At 34.2% G+C, this 22306-nt stretch overlaps 8 protein-coding genes across 8 annotated transcripts; 3 read left to right on the plus strand and 5 right to left on the minus strand.

The window, feature by feature from the left end:
* Positions 1-208: 208 nt before the first annotated feature.
* rnrA (ribonucleoside-diphosphate reductase large subunit) lies at positions 209-2886 on the minus strand (the record flags this gene model as incomplete). The annotated part of the gene is made up of 2 exons (XM_020579337.1): positions 209-2719; positions 2791-2886. 2 exons carry the CDS (start codon positions 2884-2886, stop codon positions 209-211), a joined length of 2607 nt encoding a protein of 868 aa, XP_020431176.1.
* Positions 2887-3088: 202 nt separating this feature from the next.
* sf3b2 (PSP proline-rich domain-containing protein) lies at positions 3089-6140 on the minus strand (the record flags this gene model as incomplete). The annotated part of the gene is made up of 8 exons (XM_020579338.1): positions 3089-3133; positions 3297-3391; positions 3423-3447; positions 3673-3730; positions 4011-4309; positions 4442-5338; positions 5426-5809; positions 5916-6140. The coding sequence occupies 8 exons, from the start codon at positions 6138-6140 to the stop codon at positions 3089-3091; spliced, it is 2028 nt and encodes a 675-aa protein (XP_020431177.1).
* A 226-nt stretch (positions 6141-6366) lies between these two features.
* PPL_08525 (Phox domain-containing protein) lies at positions 6367-10992 on the minus strand (the record flags this gene model as incomplete). Its single annotated transcript, XM_020579339.1, has 6 exons — positions 6367-6370; positions 6495-7475; positions 7546-7651; positions 7758-9575; positions 9867-9947; positions 10044-10992. The coding sequence occupies 6 exons, from the start codon at positions 10990-10992 to the stop codon at positions 6367-6369; spliced, it is 3939 nt and encodes a 1312-aa protein (XP_020431178.1).
* A 498-nt stretch (positions 10993-11490) lies between these two features.
* PPL_08526 (RabGAP/TBC domain-containing protein) lies at positions 11491-14777 on the minus strand (the record flags this gene model as incomplete). The annotated part of the gene is made up of 7 exons (XM_020579340.1): positions 11491-11538; positions 11737-11999; positions 12032-12525; positions 12618-13155; positions 13224-13881; positions 13959-14078; positions 14151-14777. The coding sequence occupies 7 exons, from the start codon at positions 14775-14777 to the stop codon at positions 11491-11493; spliced, it is 2748 nt and encodes a 915-aa protein (XP_020431179.1).
* Positions 14778-15540: 763 nt separating this feature from the next.
* On the plus strand, positions 15541-16221 carry ssr2 (translocon-associated protein subunit beta; the record flags this gene model as incomplete). Its single annotated transcript, XM_020579341.1, has 2 exons — positions 15541-15543; positions 15664-16221. The coding sequence occupies 2 exons, from the start codon at positions 15541-15543 to the stop codon at positions 16219-16221; spliced, it is 561 nt and encodes a 186-aa protein (XP_020431180.1).
* Positions 16222-16602: 381 nt separating this feature from the next.
* Positions 16603-17479, plus strand: PPL_08528 (ankyrin repeat-containing protein; the record flags this gene model as incomplete). The annotated part of the gene is made up of 2 exons (XM_020579342.1): positions 16603-17242; positions 17319-17479. 2 exons carry the CDS (start codon positions 16603-16605, stop codon positions 17477-17479), a joined length of 801 nt encoding a protein of 266 aa, XP_020431181.1.
* Positions 17480-17637: 158 nt separating this feature from the next.
* PPL_08529 (uncharacterized protein) lies at positions 17638-18153 on the minus strand (the record flags this gene model as incomplete). The annotated part of the gene is made up of 1 exon (XM_020579343.1): positions 17638-18153. One exon carries the CDS (start codon positions 18151-18153, stop codon positions 17638-17640), a length of 516 nt encoding a protein of 171 aa, XP_020431182.1.
* A 153-nt stretch (positions 18154-18306) lies between these two features.
* prsB (phosphoribosyl pyrophosphate synthetase) lies at positions 18307-22257 on the plus strand (the record flags this gene model as incomplete). The annotated part of the gene is made up of 9 exons (XM_020579344.1): positions 18307-18468; positions 18573-18793; positions 18862-19151; positions 19239-19436; positions 19502-19548; positions 20488-20669; positions 20818-20891; positions 20991-21279; positions 21384-22257. The coding sequence occupies 9 exons, from the start codon at positions 18307-18309 to the stop codon at positions 22255-22257; spliced, it is 2337 nt and encodes a 778-aa protein (XP_020431183.1).
* Positions 22258-22306: the final 49 nt, after the last annotated feature.

Here is a 22306-nt window from a genome sequence, read left to right on the forward strand (position 1 = left end):
TAATAATAATAATAATTAATAATAAAAATGGAATTTTTAAATAATTTTTTAGTTTATATTTATTTATAAATGAATCATTCTTTGTAGTAAAATAAATTAATACAAAGTGTTAAAATGTATGGAAAAATGAGGAGGATATTTAAAGAAGTTAGTGTTTTGTTTGTTTTGCTTTGATTGATTGAAAAATGTGATTTGATTAATAATGAGATTATGATCCACAAACAACACAACCTTCTTCACGACGACAAACCATGTTTTCATAGTTTTCATCTTGTTGTGTTTGTTGTGATAAACTTGTTGGGGTTTGGAAACGAAGTGGACTAACGATATTGTTTGGACTGGTTGGGGTGATGTTGTTACGTGTTGGTGTTTTGGTTGGTGTACGGATTGGAGTTGATGGTGGTTGAGCGCCATCGGCGGTTGCTGTGGCATTGGCATCTTTTTGTTCTTTGTTTGCCAACATGGTTTGATCGACAGTGAATTGAATGGCATCTGCAGCGGCTCTGGTACGTAGGTAGTACATTCCAGTCTTTAGACCCTTCTTCCATGCGTAGAAATGCATCGATGTGAGCTTCTGGAAGGTTGGCTCTGCAATGAAAACATTGAAACTCTGACTCTGGTCGATAAAGGCACCACGATCGGCAGCCATATCAATTAAAGTTCTCTGACGGATCTCCCATACGGTTTTGTAGAGTTCCTTGAGGTCGTCTGGAATGTCTTCGATGTTCTGGATGGAACCACGATGGGCAATGATTTGATTCTTCATCTCTGGTGTCCAGAGATCGAGATCCATGAGATCTTGGAGCAACTGTTTGTTGACGACGGTGAATTCACCGGCGAGTACACGACGACTGTAGATGTTACTGGTGTATGGCTCGAAAGCTTCGTTGTTTCCGAGGATCTGTGAGGTGGAGGCGGTTGGCATTGGCGCGATGAGCAAACTGTTACGCAAACCGGTTGAGATGATCTTCTGCTTGAGTGATGTCCAATCCCATCTTGGCGAGGGTGTTACGTTCCAAAAGTCTTGTTGGAGTGTACCTTTGCTGGCGGGCGAACCCTTGAACGACTCGTATGGACCATCACGCTCGGCCAACTCTGCAGAGGCAGTCAACGCAGCAAAGTAGATAGTCTCGGCGATCTCTTTGTTCAAGATGGCAGCACCGTTCGATTCGAATGGCAAACGCAAACGAATAAAGACGTCGGCCAAACCTTGGATTCCAATACCGATTGGACGATGTCTAAAGTTAGAGTTACGTGCTTCCAACACTGGGTAGTAGTTACGATCGATAATCTTGTTGAGATTACGAGTGATCGTTTTGGTCACCTCAAAGAGATACTGGTGGTCAAACTCTGGCTTACCGGTTTCCTTATTCTCACGGACATACTTGGGAAGAGCGATCGATGCGAGATTGCAGACCGCTACTTCATCGGCCGATGTATATTGGATGATCTCTGTGCAGAGATTACTGCATTGGATGGTACCGAGATTCTGTTGATTCGATTTACTGTTGCAGGCGTCTTTGTAGAGGAAATAGGGTGTACCAGTTTCAATTTGCGATTCGATGATGGTGAACCAGAGGTCTTGTGCTTTGATGGTACGACGCGAAAGTCCTGGTGTGTTTTCATACTTTTCGTAGAGTGCACGGAATTCGTCACCCCAGCAATCGGCCAGACCCGGTGCTTCGTTTGGACAAAAGAGGTTCCAGACGTCGTCGTTCTCGACACGCTCCATGAACAAGTCGGATACCCAGAGTGCGTAGAAGAGGTCACGAGCACGCATCTCCTCCTTACCGTGATTCTTTCGGAGGTCGAGGAACTCAACGATGTCGGCGTGCCATGGCTCCAAGTAGACGGCGAAAGCACCCTTACGCTTTCCGCCACCTTGGTCGACGTATCTGGCAGTATCATTGAAGACACGCAACATTGGAACCAGACCGTTGGAAGTACCGTTGGTTCCGCGAATGTAGGAACGAGCGGCACGAATCTTGTGTACGGCAATACCGATACCACCGGCTGACTTGGAGATGAGAGCGCACTGCTTGAGAGTGTCGTAGATACCGTCGATGGAATCCTCCTTCATTTGGACGAGGAAACACGATGACATCTGTGGCGATGGTGTACCAGAGTTGAAAAGGGTGGGTGTGGCGTGGGTGAAGAGACGCTGTGAGAGGAGATTGTAGGTTTCAATGGCAGAGTCAATGTCGTCACCGTGAATACCGATAGACACTCTCATCAACATCTGTTGTGGTCTCTCGATGATGATGTCGTTGATTCTGTGGAGATAGCTACGTTCGAGCGTTTTGAATCCAAAAAAGTCGTATTCGAAATCACGTCTGTAGTCGATGGCCTCTTCGAGTCGCTTGTGGTGAATCTTGACGAGGTTGTACAACTCGTCCGAGACAAGTGGAGCGGGTTGTCCGGTCTTTGGGTTGGTGAAAGAGTGTTGCTTCTCAACGGTCTCGAGGAAGCTGCTGCTGGTTTGCTTATGCAGATTGCTCACAGAGATACGTGCAGCCAATACACCGTAGTCTGGATGCTTGGTGGACATGTAGGCAGCAGTCTCAGCAGCCAAGTTGTCCAACTCTGTTGTCTTTACTCCAGGGAAAACACCACTGGCTACCTTTTGTGTTACTTCTGATGGATCGATAACCTCTCCATTCAACTTTGGTTCTAAATCACAAAGTGATTGTAATCTTTGTGTAATTTTATCATATTGTACCTAAAAAAAAAACAAAAAATGAAAAAATTAATATTTGAATGATTTTTTACAGCAAAAAAATGAATACTTACAGAAGCTTTGGTTCCATCTCTTTTGATTACATACATCTTACTGTTTGGAGTGGATTGCTCCTTTGATGTATTTAAAACTGAATCTTTCATGATCATTATTACAGTATTATACAAAATTGTATTATTTATATAAAAATACTAATTAAATGAGTATTTCTATTTAAATAATAAATGTAATTCTTATTTGTATCTAAAAAGTAAAAGATATTATTAATTAAATTTGTTCTGATCGTCACTTCAAAACGGCTAAATTTATATTTTATTATTTAAATTATTATGAATGAATGAATGAATGATTTTATATTATTAATTCCGATGAAACACGACTTAAATGCATTCGCAACTAAGATAAATAATGATTCGTTGTATCTCTTTTTTTTTTTTTTTTTTTTTTTTAAAAAAAATTTTGAATATTTGTGTTTTCTTGGAATTTAAATTTGTTTTTACAATATCTCTATAATAATATAAATATTTTGTATTTTATATGATCTTCATTCATTATATACATTATTATTTCTTAGAAATATCGATTTGATAAGAATCATATCGTTCTTATTCTTTTTTGAAATTCTAAGAATAGTTGAAACATGTTTGTAATATACTATTATTATTAATTATTGTCAGACACATACCCTTTTTTGTAAAGGTAAAAATAAACTAAATATATAAAAAATATATAAATATAATAAATTGTAGTTTTTTAGTTCTAGATTTGAATATTGTTGTTGTTGTTGTCGCAGTTAGTTGATCAATCAGCATAAAAAAAATTAAATAATAATTAACCGAATCTATGAAAAATAAAAAATCAAATATTTTCTTGGCGCCACTTTAAAAATTTAAAATTCAAACTTCCCTCCTTTTTTTCATTATCGATAAACAAACAATGATGGTTGATAATCCAGAATTGTTCTTTGCTGTTCTTTCAAGTAAGTTTGATCTTCTTTTGATCTGATAATCACACTCACAGCACAGTGTTTGGGTTGATTGATGGATGATTAATAAATTAAATTAATATAAATTAATATAAAATAAAAAATAAATAATTTAAATAATTTAAATAATTTAAATAAAAATTAGATATTATTTATATAAAGTTAACTTTATTTATATTTTGATAAAAAAAAGATATATTATGTACAAACAAATATATTTTATTTGTATTTTTAATATTAAATAATTAAAATTTAAATTTCTTTTGTTTGTCATCTTTTGATGATTGCATCTTCCTCTTTTTATGATCATCAGCGACATTTGATAAATCTTCTTTTGGTTTTTGTGGTCCTTTTTCGGCAGCGACAGCTTGTTCATACTTTTTCTTGAGTAAATCTTCATCGAGTTCATTCATATCTTCGAGTTCCGATGGATTGAATGTAATGTCGACTGGTGCTGATCTCTGACTCTTTATAATATCAACCTTATTGCTACCTCTGCCCGGAGTGGTTGTAGTTGTCGACGTTTTAATTGTAGAGGGTACATTATATTTATAATTTGATTCCATAATACCTGATCCAATTGTTCTCTATAATAATTGTAATAATAAAGATAAAAAAAATGTTTAATATTAACAACATCAAATTTAATAAATATATATATGTCTCTTCTCCTTTTTCATTATATATATAATCCAATTAAAAATTGAAAGAAAACTTACCGAAGTTTGATCTAGAACTTGATAGAGTTGACGTGGTTGACCTGCATCTTGTTGTTGTTGTCTTCCTTTCTTGATATCAATTGTATCTGGAGTTTCCAATCCAGATGGAACTGATGAGATACCCTCAGAGATATCAGATTCCTCTGGTTCTTCGTCTTCCTGTTGATCGACATCCTCTTCGTCTTCTTGTTGCTCCTCTTCGTATTCCTCTTCAGCCAACAACTCACCCCAGTGTTCTTTCTCTACGGGTGCAGTGAGCGAGTCGATAATGGCATTGGTATGTGAGTTGGCGTTGGCGTATTGCTGTTGGAGGTCGGCAGGTGGCTTACCCCAGCCACCGGCGTGGAATCCATATTGTGCGCCTTCGGGGATAGGTGCGTTCACACCCTGAACCTTTAGGTTGGGATAGGATGGAGGTGGTCCGTGTGTCTGCATGTGAATCAACCATGGTGGTGGGTAGTTGTCGGCCATTCCGAGTGCACGACGCAGATCTTCAGAGAGCACACCGGGTTTCGTCTTTTTGATGGAAACCTCAAACTCTTTGCCCTCGTAGTACAACTCACCCTGGATGCACAGCTTTGGTTTAGTCTGATGTATAAAGAATGCGTCTCTCAGCACGTGATAATCGATATTCATAGTTCGCATCTTTGGTTGTAGACGTTCACGTTGTTTTGTCTTTGTCTTTTGTTGTGCTGATTTCTCGAGTAGTGCTTCTCTGATCTTTGTGATACCAGTTGCAGCAATAAACTCTGGCAATTCAAATGGCTGCTTTACATATCCACGCTTGCCCTGTAAATACTTTCTCTTTTGACACCAATGTGTTGGTACTGACACTGAGTTTCTCGTTGATTTCATCGATATCAAAAATGATGGATTTGGTGAATTAGTATCATGTAACTGTAAATATAATTGGAATAAAGTATTGTTGTTGTTGTTGTTGATTAGTAAAAATTGATTATGTTTGTTATGTTTATAGATATTTACCTCTACAATATCTGGTCTATCTACCAATTGTTTCAATATTGGTAGATTTAACTTTTGTTGTCTCTTTCTCTCTCTGTTTGACATCTTTGATGGTTTGTCGTTATCATTTTCCTCTTCATCCGATTCTCCATTATCATCAATGTCTTTTGGTTCTTCTTTGATTGCTATTTCCTTTTGTTGTTCTTCTTCTTGTTCTGCTTTATCTTGTTCCTTTTGCTGTTCGTCTTCCTCAGAGTATCCAGTAGGATTATCGAAATGTTTTAGCAATTTATTATACAACTCGAATGTAGGATCACTTTCATCGATTAAAAATTCTTCTTCTTGTTCTCCCATATCTTCATCTACATGATCATCACCATTTGCATTATTTTCTATATTATCTTTCTATATTAAATTATATAAACCAAAGCAAAACAAAATATAGTTAGTTAGTTTAGTTAACTTTTAACATTACTATAGTTTCTAACGAATAAATATTAATATTACTTACATGTATACCATTTCCATTTTCTTGTTTTTTACGATTATTGTTATTATTATTATTATTACTACTACTATTGCTGGTATTGTTATTTGATTGATCTTGAAGTTGTGATATTTTCTTTTGTTTCTGTCTCTTTTTCTGTTCTTTCTTCTTTTGATGTTTTGCTTTCTTTCTTTCGTCAGCTTTGTTGACACCGGTCTCCACTAATGCACCATTGTCATCTTTAGTCATTTTGTTATAATCAATGAATATCAAAATAACAATTAAACAATATAATGAAACTTTAAATGAAAAAGTTTGTCATGTCGTTGCATTTGAATGTTTTTTTTTTTTCAAACAAAGAATTCAATTTTTTTTTTGATTGTTCAAATTTCGCTAATCATAGATATAATTCAATTCGGGTGGCTTGAGTTATCTTAAGATAACAATGTTTATGTTATTAGTGTTGATATTATTTCTATCTTTATATTAAAAATATAAATTTTTTGTTAATGTATAAAAAATGTGTATACACATTTATTTATTGTTAATGTTTCGAAAAAAAAAATAATAAAAACAATTATATTAGTAGTCATACAACATTACTGGTCAATAATAACGTTATGATTTAAATCGAGTGGATTATCGATATTGTCTTCATCGTTGTTGGTTGTGTTTTTGGTGATTGTAACTGGTTGTTCGATTGGTGGTAACTCTGGAACTTCGTTTGGCTTTGGTTGTGAGTTTTCCATTGGCGATGAGCTAAATTGTGATACTTGTTCCACCATCGTTGGAGATGATGATGATGTAGTAGTGGTAGTAGTTGTTGTTACTGGTGATACATCTGTTGTTGCATTTGTTGCAGTTGATGTTTCAGTTGTAGTTGGCAATGTCAATGGTGGTGTAGATGTTGTTGTTGTTGATGTTGATGTTGATGTTATATTTATATTTGAAATATCTTCCGATTTTGATTTATGATTGAATGCAAGTGGATGCTCTTCAACTTGAAGTGACTTTGAGTCGGGTGGTGACGGTGTTCTCGACAAGGACATTCCTTTGACACTGTTTCGCTTGTTGGTTTCTGTAGGTGCAGAGGTTGCCCATTGAATCGGTAGAAGTGGACCGTCGATCGAGGCAGATGGCGATTCGAATGGATTCTCCTTCTCGTTGGAGGTGGTCGAGGTGTGTGCGGCGGCATCTTGCTTGCAACTCTTCTCCTCAGAGATTGCCTTCTCAATCGATTCCTCTTCGTAACGTTCCTCAGAGTCGAGTAGCTGTGGTTTCTTCTTGGTGGGCGAAGTGATTGCAACGGTCGCCGTTGTTTCGTCGATACCCAACTTTTGCATGATCTTTGCTCTCGATGCTTCGTTCATTTGAGCGATCTCCTCGAGCTCCTTTTGTTTATTCTTTAGTTCCTCTGGAACGTACTTCTTCTTACCAGACATATACGCTTCATATTCCTCAGCATCGATCTTCAAATGCTTACTATCTATTCCCTCAATAAAAGTAACAGCAATACCAAAAGTCGTAAAATAGTAATATCTTTCCATTTTCAACAGTTCTGAATTACAAAACTTTGATGTAAATCTTTTGAATAGTAGTGATATTAGTTTATGAATAATATTATATAAAATTAATAATTTTATCTTAAACTTACTCAAAGTTTGAATATAAATTTGGTACATTTGCATGAATAACTACATAAATAAGATGTGGTAAAAAGTCGTCAGCTCCACCTGGACTATCTGAGTTTGATAATAAAACTGAGAAGAAAAAGAACAATTTGTTTAATAAGATCGTTAAGTTATAGAATAGTTTGCTATATTTATAATAAACTTACATAATATAATTTACAACAATTTAATATACATTCTAATTTCTGAGATGGAGAGAACAGATCATTGACGGAATGAAGTTCTTTTTCAGCGGCAAGCCAGAGGTCTTTGTTCCAATGAATTTGATTGATTTCCAAGTGTTGTGGTTCGACAAAGACGAGTTTACTCATGCGATCAGAGAGTAGTACATCTTTCTCGAGTGACTCTTGTGTAGAGAACACCACTTTATATATATTTTGGTAGAGGTAGTTTTCGATTTCACCTAGTGGCAGACTGGTGAGATCCTCTTCTTGGTCAGAGTTTTGTACGTTCAACGAACTGAACAGCTGACTAGATTGTAGTTGTGTACGCATCTCTCTGAGGAACGATAGGACCATCTCGGCTTGTTGATCTTGTGTTTGATTCTTCTTTCTCAAGAATCCTTTGATGAAGCTATCGACTGAATTCTTTTTGAGTTTCTCGACTAGAGTATTGATTTGACTCTCTGGTATCTTTACTGATTGACGATGTGGTGGTGGTTGATTATTCGATTTACTATTATTATTATTACTATCACCACTTGTTGTATTATTACTATCATTATGTATCCAAGTGTTGAGATTTGAACTACTACTATTAATACTACTATTCTTTGATGATGATGATGTATCAACACTTTGACTTCTAAGATGTTGTCTTTTGTGACTGGTCGATTGATGTTCGTTGGATTCAGAGTAGTTGGCATAGTCGAGTGCTAGTAGCTCCAATGCTTTCTCTACGTCACCGTCGTAGGAGGTCAATCCCTTGTGGATGATCTCGTCCGGATATCGTGGGAATATCTTTGAGAGGAAAGATCCTCTGACTGTGTAGTTTGACTTCTTGGTTGTGTGCTGTACGAATACCTCACGGTAGTGGTTGATCAGTTGTGATGCCAACTCGGAGAGAAGACTACGACGCCATCCACCAACACCGTCTGACGCGCTCGGTGACTCGATATAGGCCAGACAATTCGGTATTTGCTTGCTCTTGTCTAGACCCTGCTGGTAGGTGATCGATTGGCCGAGTGGATTCGATGCCTCACGTAGATCTCTCTGCAGTCCAACGAGGATGATCGGTGACTCTGGACACATCATCTTGATATCTTCAACCCAGACACCGATCGATTCAAACGATGCCATGTCGATGAGGGAGAATGCCAACAGTACGAAATGACACAACGATAGATTGAAACGTGATTCCTCCCTCGAGAGATTGGAAGAGTCCGATGTGCTGACACATAGCATTCTGCCGTTGGAGACGATGTGTGAAACCATTGAGAGTTGTTGGTCGAGTTCAGAGGAGGATGTCGCCAGTGAGCCAGACGATGCTGACGATGACAGCAGGATTTGTTGTTGCATCGATTCGTTGAGAGGAATGTTTATCGATTCGCGCGACGATTCGAGGTCGATCGACGATGCCGTACGGTTGAGCGCGACTGGCGAGCGTGTATTTTGAAACTCTGTATTGAACGATTGAAGAAAGCTGCCAGTGATATTGGGAATTCCGATGATAGTACCACGGAATTTGGGTGCTAGGCAATCACAGTCTCTATGTGATTTATGTGAATCTGAAGAGGTACGAAGGTGATAGTGAGTGGCCAGTAGTTGAAGGAATACCTGTCTGGAATACTCCATCGATTCAACCATTGTCAAATGTTGTTGTTGCTGTTGTTGTTGTTGTTGATGAGATGAAGACGATGATGATGATCTTAAATCACGACTACTTCCACCACCACTATTACCATTACCATTGGCATTAACACCAGCAGAGTTGATACCATCGATTAACAAGTTTGGTGTTGGCGAACCGTTGTAGCTACTGCTTGTCGTAGAGTCTTGTGAGATTTGTTTAGAGTGTTGTTTCTTACCTCCGGAGATGATGTTGATGAATGGGTTGGACGATGGCGAACCGTGGTGACCTGTCGATGGACTCGACGAGATCAGTGCGAGATTGGAATGACTGGTGTCTCGCTTCAGACCGTTCGATCGCTCCTGAAGATAGTTGTTCAGCTCGATCGTACATACACAAAGCTTGGTATATCCAAAGTGTAGCACCGTATGCAAATCCCAATAGTGTTTCCTCCATAGATCACTATAGTAACTGACGGTGTTCAATAAGTAATTACATGTCTCTGTAAGTGATAGCAATGAACCATAATCAAGTAAATCCGACCAAAATGGTAAAGTTGATATAATATATCTAACAACTAAATAAGACGATCGTAATAATAATAATAATAATAATATTTAAATGAATGAATGTTAGAATATATTCTATAAATTAATAATAATAAAAGATTTACCTTGATCATTTGCAAGTTTTGATTGTTTTGGTGTGTTGGATCTTGTTGAGATTTCAAGTTGATTTTGATCGATTGAGTTTTGATGAAAGAATGCAACGACGATTGGATCGCAAGGCAGGTCGGTAAGTGTTGGATGTGTGAAGAGTGCATTAACAAACTGCTGTAGATGGTCTTTTCGCTGCTCGATAAACTCATTGTTCATCTTACCAAACGTTTTCTTTGGAGGAAACGGTAGTCGACTCAGAGGATAGGCTGCACGCAACTTCAAGTCGATATCAAGAAACTCAGAGTAACGTCTCCAAATGATATACATCGACTTGTTCGTCTCCACTTGTACTTTATAGACTGTATATGGTTTTTTGTCTGGTGATACGGTATCTGTTGAGACAATCAAAGCACTTTTAATTATCTCTTGACCACCATTACTATTGGTGTTATTAGATGTAGATGTAGAACTATTAGATGTTGATGATGATGATGATGTTGGTGGTGGTGGTGTAATAACATCAGCAACCGGTGGATATTGCTCTACTATGTGACGAGTTAAAATGGGTGTGGAGGTGGGTGATGTGCGAGGACTAAATATCGAACCACTGCTAACACCAGAGCTGCTCAGACTGGAGCCAGACGACTCCAGAGGGTGGTGTTGCACTGCTTCTGATCCAAGTGATGGTAGTGCTGAATGTGAACTGTTTAGCTGCTGTTGCTGTTGTTGATGTTGTTGTTGCTGGTTCTGCTTCGTTATTTTTGCAGGTGAGAATACATGGTCATCTGCTTCATACTCGATGTTGGAGAGATTCGGTGGTGTCTGTGAACCTGGTGATGCACTACCGTTTGCTATAGTGGGACTGTTGGCACCAGAGTTTCCTCCGGTCGGTGTGCCACCATTACTATTGGTGCCACTGGTCGATCTCTTAAAGAAATTATTGATAGAGGATACTTTTTTCATTTGATCAAACTATCTTTTCTAATAGCAGTTAATGATCAAATAATAATCGATCATTCAACCAACCTATCAATCTTTTTTCTAAAAAAAATATAAATAAATATAAACAATGATAATAAAAATAATAATAATAAATATCTATCTAAAAAATAAAAATATTGATCAAAAAAAAAAAACAAATCACAAAACACAACACACAAAAAATTATTTATTTCTTTTTTTTAACTATATATATTTTTTTTTTGTAATATCTATCTATTGAAATCTAAAATATTTATATATTTGATATATATTATTTACTAATCATAAATATGATGATTATGATTGTTTATTTATTATAATTATAGATATATTGTTATTGTAATTTCTTTGTGGTGGTTGCTTATTAGTTTCTGTGTATGGGAATGTTCTGTTTTGTTTAATCAAAAAAAAAAACAAAACTTTTTTGCATGAACCAAAATTTCTTTTTTTTTTTTTTTTTAAACTATTCAATTTCATTTTTTAATTTTGTTGTGTTTTGTCTTTTTCTGCTAACTCTTTATTATTAGACTATAACTAATTTAAACTTTAAATTAAATTAGATTTGAACTGAAGTGCTAAAATAAAGGTGGACATTGTGTCAAATCAATATTAATACATTTTTATTCAATTTTAGAATTTCGTTTTCAATAATTTTTTTTTTGTTCAGAATTTGAAACCCAAGTTATTATTAAGTTTGTTCATATAGTTGTACTCTGCTTCACTGACATCTTCTTCCTGAGCATTTCTAGAGGTTTGATTCATATCATCAGAGTAGACCTCTACCAAGTCTTCTTGGTATATTGGCATCTGTGGATAGTTCATATGTTTAAGTGGCTGCACTTTTTGGATGGCTGGCTCTTGTTGTTGATATTCGTTAAAAATATGTTGTTGTTGTCTTTGTTGGTTTGATCTAGATGTATTATATTGTTGTTGCTGGTGATGATGATGTTGTTGTTGTTGTTGATGTTGATAATAAGCTTGCTCATAATCTTCATTTTGTTCAAAATCATAGTGTTCATACTGTGATGGTGGTGAATATTGTTGTTGCTGTTGTGGTTGCTGATATTGTTGTTGCTGTTGTTGTTGTTGATATTGCTGTTGTTGTACTGCTGATATTGTTGTTGTTGTTGTTGTTGTTGTTGTTGTTGTTGTTGTTGTTGTTGTTGATATTGCTGTGGTTGTTGTTGTTGTTGTTGCTGATCTATTTGGTTATTATTGTATTGTTGATTTAAGTCAAGTTGTGGTGGTTGTACTGGATTTGGTTGTGATATTGATTGTGATGATGATAATTGTTGTTGAGATGTTGGTTGCTGCTGTTGTTGTTGTTGTGGTGATGGTGTTGGCTGTACGGTCAAACCTTTAGCAGTGCTGGTATTTGCAAGTATTTCATTTTGAATGCTGACTTTTTGGTTGGTTGATTGGAATACTGGTGATGCTTGTGCATTGGGGTTCAACACTTTTCGAATTGACATCAATTCCTCTTGAACTGATTGAATGGTCTCATGGTTATCTTGACTGTTATATTACAAAAGAGATTCAAATCAAATCATTTGGTTAAAACAAGTTTGAAATGTCAAGTTAAAAGAAATATGATGATAAACACTTACACTTTGATTGTATCTAAAATGTATACTAATCTTTCGATTCTACTTGATACATGAATTTGATTCTCACGAAGAGTTTCAATCTCACCGGCAACATCCATCTCGTTGAGTTCAACGATGAGACTCTTTACAGTGGATGCTACACTCGAGAAGAATCCACCGCTCGATGCTGTCGTAGTTGTTTTGGTAGTGGTGGCAGTTGTTTGTTGCTTTGTAACTTGTGCTGCTGGTTTAGTGCCATTTGCTTGTTGTTTGCCGCCGGTGGAAGCGGATGAAGTTGTCGATGATGAAGGATTTGAAATGGTATTATATTTCTTTGATTGAGAAGCTAGATTGTAATGAGGACGTACTTTTGGTTTTGGTTTTGGTTTGGCAACTGCTCTGCTCGAAGTATAACTATAGTCTACACCTGGATTCTCAGAGATGATAGCTTTAATTCTTTCACTGACACTGTATGCTGTAAACAACAATGATGTTGGATCATGTGTCATCGGATAATTAAACAATAAATGTAAACATTCTGAATAATCTTTGCCAATTACTAAATGTTTTTTAATGATTAGTTAGTTAGTAAGTTTTAATATTAAACCATTTGATATTGATATTTACATGAATCTCTTATGACAATAAGCATTGATATACAAATGTAGTTTAGTAGTTCAACAGAATCTCTGAATATTGCATCCCAGAGAATGAGAAGATTGTTGAGTGGGAATACCTGTGCCAATAGGATACGCAACCATCTGAGGGAGTAGAGATGTGGTTCGATTGACATGTCTCTGAGGTAGTTGTGTAGTTGTGGATCGATGATTCCAAGCTGGTGGAATATCTCAAAGCATTGGTCGACAACGATGATGTTTATCGCCTGATCGGATGCCTCGCGCTCCGAGATGTCGTAGAGCTCTTTGTTGGCGCCGGACAACTTGGGTGTGGGCATCGGTGAGTTTGGTGGCGATGTGAACCACTTGCTGATTTTCGACATCAGAGCATCAAAGAGGAAATAGGTATCGTGTTCAACGTAACGTGCATCACGAATATACGATGCAAGATCGGTCTCATCGATTGGATAGGCGAGCGGTGTCGATGGATAACTCACCTGCACAGTATTTCCGTATTCATCAACGGATTCACCCAATTTGTAGATCTGTCGGTAATCACCCCAGTGAGAATCTGCGTAGCAAGCAAATAAAAGTGGTGCTAAAATCTCATTCATACCCTGTAAGTATTTAATCTTTGGATATTGTCTTGAAAAAATAAATAGAATTCTCTAATAAAAAGTAAATAATAATAATAATGATGGTGATTAGTATTAATATTGATTATTCAAAAATGATTACTACATACAGTCATTGTATCTTGTATATCTTTTCTTTCAAAGAAATCTATATCTGGATAGGTTCTTGTAATATCATGACCAATCTCTTTTTGTGTTGTTTCATTCTCAAAGAATTGATTCCAAATACTCTGTTGATTTGTTTAGAAAAGGAATTAATATTATGTTTAGAATAATTATAAAATTGTATTATTGATAATTACATCTTTGTTTTGAGATAGAGGATCATCGAAAACACCAGCTACAGGTTTTACAGGTTCTTTGATACCACGAGGATCAATGATATATACTCTCTTCAAAGTATCATATTTAGTACGTTGTTTCTTTGTTTGTTCACGCCATTCACTCTTTGTTTGATTCGACAATGATCCCAATGCTACTTTCCAGAATACACCACGAACTGTAGTTAGCGCTGGCAAACCATATACACCTAAATCCATATCGATTACTGTAATCTTCTTGGCAGCTGATGACGCTGGTGTCGAAGAGTGTGGTGTAGAATTTGTGGTGGTGGTTGTTGTTGTTGTAGTCGATGTGGTGGTGGTTGTAGTGGTAGTCGAACCAAAAATATCATTCATCAAAGTATTATCTTGTTTTGTTTCTGCTTTTGCTTTGACTTGATCAAAGAATGCATCGTCTGCATTCTGAGTCTGTTGTGCTGCTTGTTGATCATCTTGTTGCTGTTGTTGATCTTGTTGATCATGTACCTCCAAATTGATAAAGTCTTTCTTCCACTGTTCGATAATGTAGTCTGGAATCAGATGTTTACCACCAGACACCGGTGGGCTATAAGTGGAGGCCTCAGGTGACAACGACTCTAAACCATTCATTTCAATTGATGATTAATTATTCTTTATTTATTGATAATGATATTTTTTGAAATATATAATATTTTTTGTTGATTTGCAAAGAAAAATAAATAAAAATAAAGAAAAATATTACAATGATAAATTTGGTTCAATGTTTGTTCCGATGATGCTTTTACAAACTGCAAAAAAAACTGTGTGATATTTTTGGTGAAAACCAAACACAACAAAGAAAATTCAACAGAGAATTATCCATTTTTTTTTTTGATAATTTTATTTTTTGCTGATATCACAAAAAAATTTCTCGTACCTTTTTTTTAAAGGTATTTTACACTTTAAAAAATCCTGGACTTAAGTCTTTTAAGGCTATTTAAAATTATTTTATATGTTATTTTTTTTTTTTTTAACAAATTATGCACAAAGAAATAATAAGATTTACCAAATATAAAATTTTTTTAAAATTTTTATTTCTTATTATTTCTCTTTAACGAAAAATAACGTTATTTTTTGACATTTTTTGAAAAATTGTTCTTTCATATTTTTTTTTTTGGAGGACAGTCAAACAAAAGTCTTTGAATCTTTTTTTTTTGTTTTTAAAATTTTTTGTGTGTTTTTCATTTTTGATGTTGATGACACAGTGTGTGAGTGAACATTAACTTTGAGCTTTTTTAATTATTTTTTACAATTTCATTTTTCTTTTTTTATTTTTTTTATATTGATTTAGTTAAATTCTTCATTAATCATTTTTATATACTCTATATATATTTATAAATATTTTTATAAAACAATGGTAAGTTTAAAAAATCATTTTAAAATCAACATTCAAAATCAATCAAAAACTAATCATGAAACAATATTGTCTTTTGTTCAAATTATATTGGGACAATTATTATTATTATTCAATTGACAGAATTGTAAATTATTAGTTGCATTGGTTGCATTGTACATTGCAGTTTGTGCTGCATCGAAAGCAGAATTGTTGTTCCAAAAGAAGATTGTCGATGGACCAGTCGTTGGAAAAGAGTTGGAAATCTCGTTTGTCATCTACAACGTTGGTGAAGGACCAGCCTACGATCTCGCATTCACTGATTCCGATTTCACTGCATCTGGATCAACTTTTGAAATTGTTAAGGGAACAACCAACGGTAAATGGGAAGTCCTCGAAGCAGGTACCAATGTCTCACAAACTTTGACTGTCGTCCCATCGACTCAAGGTATCTACCCATTGACCCCAACCGTTCTCTCATACCGTAAATCACAACAAGACGACACCATTTCATACACTGCCGCCGCCAGCTACAGTGGAATGTACGTCGAATCGGTTGCCGACTACGACAAGCGTACTTCCCTCCACTTGAAGGAATGGGGTACCTTTGTTCTCTTATGTTTGGGTTCAGTTGCATTCCCAATCTCAATTTTGACTTATTACAAGATGAACTACGTTGACGGTATCAAAAAGAAGAACTAAATCTTAAAAAAATGAAAAAGAAATAAGAAATAGTTTTTTTTTAAAAAATAAAAAAGTATAATAATAAATAAATTATAAAAAAATTAAATATATAAAAAAAAACAAAAATACTTTGCTTTTTCTCTCTCACCGTCTTCGTTTCCCTTTTCAATTATATGTTGTAGAATTTCATTGAAATTTTTGATCAAACCAACCCAATCAATCCACACCAAAACAAAAAACAAACCCACATTTTTATTTATAAAAATACATTTAAAATTTTGCCCCATGTGATAAATAAATTATTAAAAATGTAAACAATTTAATATAACTTTTTAAATTTATATGTTTATATGAAATATATTATTATTATTGAAAAAAAAATAGTAATTAAAAAAGAAAATGTCTATACTACAAAAATATGATTATGAATTGTTAAGATCAGTTGGAAATAATGATATCAAAAAATTAAGAGAGATGATAGATACCGGAGTGGATATCAATATGAAGGAATACGAAAAAGGTACGACACCACTTCATATTGCAGCGGCCAGAGGAAATAAACAGGCTTTGGAGTTGTTGGTAACTAGAGGTGCCGATGTCAATGCTCAAGATAATCGAGGTATTACACCGCTCCACTCGTTGGTCACCAACAGATACGATGTTCTGGCACTCTGGCTCATTAGACACGGTGCCAACATTCACTTGGCAGACAATAACAATTTCTCAGCTTACGATCTGGCACAGGGTTGGTTCCAAAAGGAGATGGTAGCTGCCTCCGAAGGTAAACCAGTCATTTCACAGGACCTGGAAGAGAGAACCAGTCCAATGTTCCAGATTCTTAGCAAACCCGCTCGTGAAACCGCAGTGACCATCGACAACTCTGAGGTCGTCAAAATCTATTATCAACAAGGAAATTTCAAGAGTATCAAGATTTCCTCCACTGAAACTGCAAGAGATATCTGTAAGCGTATGGCAGAGAAGTTTAATATGACAGCCTATGATAAATGTTTTGATATGTTGGAAGTTGTTAAAAATGAATGTAAGTTGTTTTAATGATAATAATATTAATTGTAATTATAATTTTTAATATTAATAATTATTTTTTTATTATTTAGCTCGATTCTTTAATGCAAATGAACCTTTACTTGTTTCAAAAGCAAAATGGCCAATCATTGTAGGTACATCTGGTAATGAAACACACTTACATTGTAGATTTGAAATTGCACTAAGAAAGAGTGCACCAAAGGAAGCACAAGAGCTATTCTCAAGAATCTAAACAAGAAATGTAAATAACAGGATATACATAAATTAATTTAAATTATGTAATAATGACAAACTTTTAAAATTGTAAATAAAAAAAAAAGAAAACAAAATATATTTATTTATTACAAAAAAGATTATTGTTATGTTATGTTATTGGTCAATTTGATTTGATTATCCTCTTATTTCATTGGTAATTTGAATATCTAGTTTATAGTTTGAAATATTTGTTGATTCTAGTATTGCTTTGACCAACTTGATATCTGGTGGTCCAAATTGATAGCTTTTACCAAAGCAAGATAGTGTTTGCTTATCGTCATCGATTTTAACGATTCCACCACCCAGACATGAAAGTTTGTACTTTAAGTTCAAAGAGTTATCGGTTGAAAGTTGATTAAGCTGTCTCTGTTGTTGTTTTAATATATCTTTAAACTCCTCGTAGATCTCTATGTGATATGGTTGATCGAGTGCGATGAACATGTATCTCGGTGAGCATCTTTCATTACCTACGTTAGCAATAAACTCCTTAAAAAGATCACTATCTGATTCTAATCCTCCTCCAATTAAATCAACACACATTGCATTATATGTAACATCTAGCTGACATATAATGTATTTTGATTCACCACCATTATCAATATAACATTGATAGTATTTTTCTTGACTTTCAACAATTAAATCGTTTTGCATATTATCTGTTTGAAAATAAAAATTTAGAAAATACAAATAAAATAAAATTTGTTAAGTCAAAAATTAGTATGGCAGACAAAAATAAATTTTTATAGTTTGGATGAAATTAAAAAAATCATTTCTCAATTTCATGTTATTATTTTATATTAAACTATGTCAACCAATCATAATAAGTTAGTAATTTTATCAGGTAATGCACATCCAACACTTGCTAATGATATTGCATCAGAGTTGAATATCAAAGTTGGTAATGTTTTGGTATCAAAGTTTGCCAATTCAGAGACACAAGTTCTTATCAATGAATCCGTTAGAGATGTAGATTTATATATAGTACAGGTATAGCTTTCTTTAAGAATATTTATTTATTCTTTTATTTTTGATAATAATAACATTTATAATATTTTTATATAATGTAATAGCCAACTTGTAATCCATGTGTTAATGACTATTTGATGGAGTTGTTGGTAATGGTAGATGGTGCAAAACGAGCTTCTGCACATAGAATTACTGCAGTCGTTCCATTCTTTGGCTATGCTAGACAGTCGAAAAAAGATAAATCTAGAGCACCAATCACTTGTAAACTAGTTGCCAATATGATGGAGGTTTCTGGTATAGATAGAGTCATTACTATTGATCTACAGTATGTTTTTATCTTATTATTATATGTATAGTTTGATTTATACCTAACAATCAATATTACTTTAATAGTTCGAGTCAAATTCAAGGATTCTTTAATATACCAGTTGAAAATGTTTACTCTGATCATTTATTTACTAAATACATCAAGAAAAGGATCATACCGACTCATTCTGACTATATTATTGTTGCACCGGGTGTGGGTGGTGTAAAGAGAGCAAAGAAGATTGCAGATGAACTGAAAGCAGATTTAGCGATCATACACAAAGCCAATATTGCATCGTCAGACTCTGAAACTATGTTGGTTGGTGATGTCAAAGATAAAGTAGCAATCATTATAGATGATATTGCTGATACTTGCTGTAAGTTTATAATAGAGATTAGTAGTTAGTGCAACATTCATCCATTCAGTTCTAATCATTGATCTTATTATTATTAAAATAAATTAGCAACACTCAACTCTGCAACGGTTACTCTAATGAGAAGAGGAGCAACAAAGATATTTGCATGCGTAACTCATGGTGTTTTCTCAAATAATGCTATAGATATAATAAATGAAGGTTCTCTATCTCAATTGGTTATCACAGATTCTGTTCCAAATTCTCATAACCTAGCTAAATGTCCAAAACTAAAGATTGTGTCAATATGTAAGTTATTATTATTATTCTATTATTTAAACTATAAAACTAATATCAAATCTATTGAAAATTAGCATCTGTATTGGCTGAAACTATTAGAAGAGTTCACAACGGTGAAAGTGTAACACACAATCAATAGTAAATAAAGAATTGAACTTGTATTATAATTTTAATTGAGGATAGTATGCTTTGTCTAGTTATTCCAGATCAAATAAATCATATTTTTTTATTATTTGAATAATTGGTCCAATTTAAATTAAATCATAAAGAAAGATGTATTTTAAAAATTATCAATTATTTTTTTGTTGATTATAAAACTTAAATATTTAGTTTTTTATTCATCAAACTACAGCTTACTTTAAAATTAGTACCTTTCCAGTATCAGAATTTATTCTTGACTTTACACATTTCCAATATTATTTGTTATAAACTTTCTCCTCACTAATTTCAACTATTTGATATTACCTAATATAAAATAGGCTAAGTCAAGGATTCAAGGAATATGTTACCAATTCTCTTTGAAAAAGAGAACAGGATTGTTGAATAAGAGCTTCAATCATAACTTTATTGCACATGAATTGAGTTATTCGGAAAATCATCTTGGCAATTTTAATACTATATCTATTTGTACTTTTATGTAACTTTAAAAGAGTATTTACAACATAAGAACTTAAAACTATAACGGATCAACTTCTGTATCCCAAAAGCTCCAGTTCCAAGCTATATCAGGTAAATTTCCTGATGAAGAGTTTAAACAGATTGAAATTAGGGTTTCTTTTGAAAGATGTTGTTGAGAAAGTTTATAACAAATAAAATTTAAAATTTGGAAATAAAACAATATTTTACCTTAAACTAATTATATTTTGATATAAAAAATAATAAAAAATAAATAAAAAGTTTAAATAGTGATAATCCTACAAAAAATGCCTTATTCTTCCCAGTTCTATTTACCAAGATGAAATTTTCATACAAAGATTTGGACCCAAAACTTTTTTTTTTGAACAAAAAAAAACAAATATTAATCGATCGGTTTTTCTTTTGTACCTTTTTTGATAAATAGATAGAGATGGAAGTAGATACAAAAGTGACTGAAAATAGTGAGGTAGTACCAAATAAAGAAGATACAGCTGCAACAACAACAGCAGTAGCACACGGTAGAAATCGTATAAAGGAAGGTGATAATGTAGTTTTAAATATAAATAATGGAGAGCAATATAAAAATGTTAGACTTGTCGCTGCAAAGTATGTTTTTGATTATTGATACACTATCACACTGTGTACTATCACATTTATTAACGTTTCAATCATACCAAAGTAAGATTACAATAGGAAAGAAAAGAAATATCGATATATCGAATGCTATAGGACAACCATACTTTACCACTTTTAGTGTAAATGGTTCTTCTAATCAATTGAACAAAGTCAATCCAAAAGAAATGGATGAACAACTCTTGAGAATTACAGGTATATTATTCTTTCTAACCGATCGAATATAGATAATATCTTTAATACTAATAGCTTTTAAAATTAAAAAAAAAAAAAAAAACAAACAACATATTATAGAGATTTCCAATAATCAAGAAGCAAACAACAGTACACTTACACCATACAATACTTCACAGAAGCTGACAGGTGACGATATCAAAGGATTGAAAGAGAAAGGTAGCGATTATAAAGATGTAATTACTGCTTTGATTGATAATAGTTCGTCATTCCACACCAAAACAGCATACAGTCAAGTAAAGTATCTCAAGAAAAAGATGGCAAAGCATTCTACACTTATTCGTATTTTGAAACCATCACTTAAAACACTTTGTGAATCATACTATGCAAAAGATGCAAAGAAAATTTGGTAAATATATATAGATATAGTTCAAATATTACAAACAACAATTCAAATCATTAACATAATTTATGCACAATTATTATTATTATTATTATTTATTATCATTATAGTCACCTTAGATTCGATACTTTTGGTCGTCTTTTGACACATGCTAATGTTAGAGCAGGTATTAGAGTGTTGGTTGTTGAATCGGCAATGGGTATTGTTACAGGTGCGATCGCTGAGAGAATGGGTGGTGACGGTGAGGTTTTGAGTGCATTCATTGGCAAGGGTCCATCGTTATCGATCGCTCAAAACTTTGGATTCGAAGAAAAGGTAGAGAAAACCATTTACTCATTCTCGATCGAGTTGATCAACAAACTGAATGCAGAGGCACTCGGTGATAATACAGTTACGATGTCACTACCAAACTCGACTGCTGGCGGTGTTTACAATCAGAATAGAATCGACGATACCACCCCGCTTCTAAAGGATGGTGTCAACAGTTTGGTGATAGTAACACAATATCATCCACTCAATATTCTCAAGGCGTGTCTTCCATACTTGAATCCATCGGGTAACATTGTAATCTTCTCGCAGTTCCAGCAACACCTAGTCGAGTGCTTCCAATTCCTCCACGAAAATATGCTCGCTGTCAACATCTCTGTTGCCGAGATTTGGATGCGTGAACAACAGGTGCTACCTAAACGTACACATCCAAATATGAATATGGATGGATCATCTGGTTTCCTTTTATCTGCAATCAAAGTAAAGGGTAATGATACTAAAGCAACAACTTTGACAACCACAACCTCAACATCAACATCGACCATAACAATGTCTTCTAACAACAAAGATATTAAAATGACAATTAAACAAGATGAAATTGAACAACCAGAAGAAGAAGAAGAAGAAGAAGAGGTTTTAAAGAAAAGAAAAAGAGAAGATGATAATACAACAGCAACAACAACAACTACCACCACCACCACCGAATCAAATAATTAAATAAAATTATTAATCTTTTCTGGATGATATTAAATTTATTATTATTATT

Source organism: Heterostelium album (genome assembly GCF_000004825.1).
Source record: "Heterostelium album PN500 unplaced genomic scaffold PPL_scaffold8, whole genome shotgun sequence".
Lineage (NCBI taxonomy): Eukaryota > Evosea > Eumycetozoa > Acytosteliales > Acytosteliaceae > Heterostelium > Heterostelium album.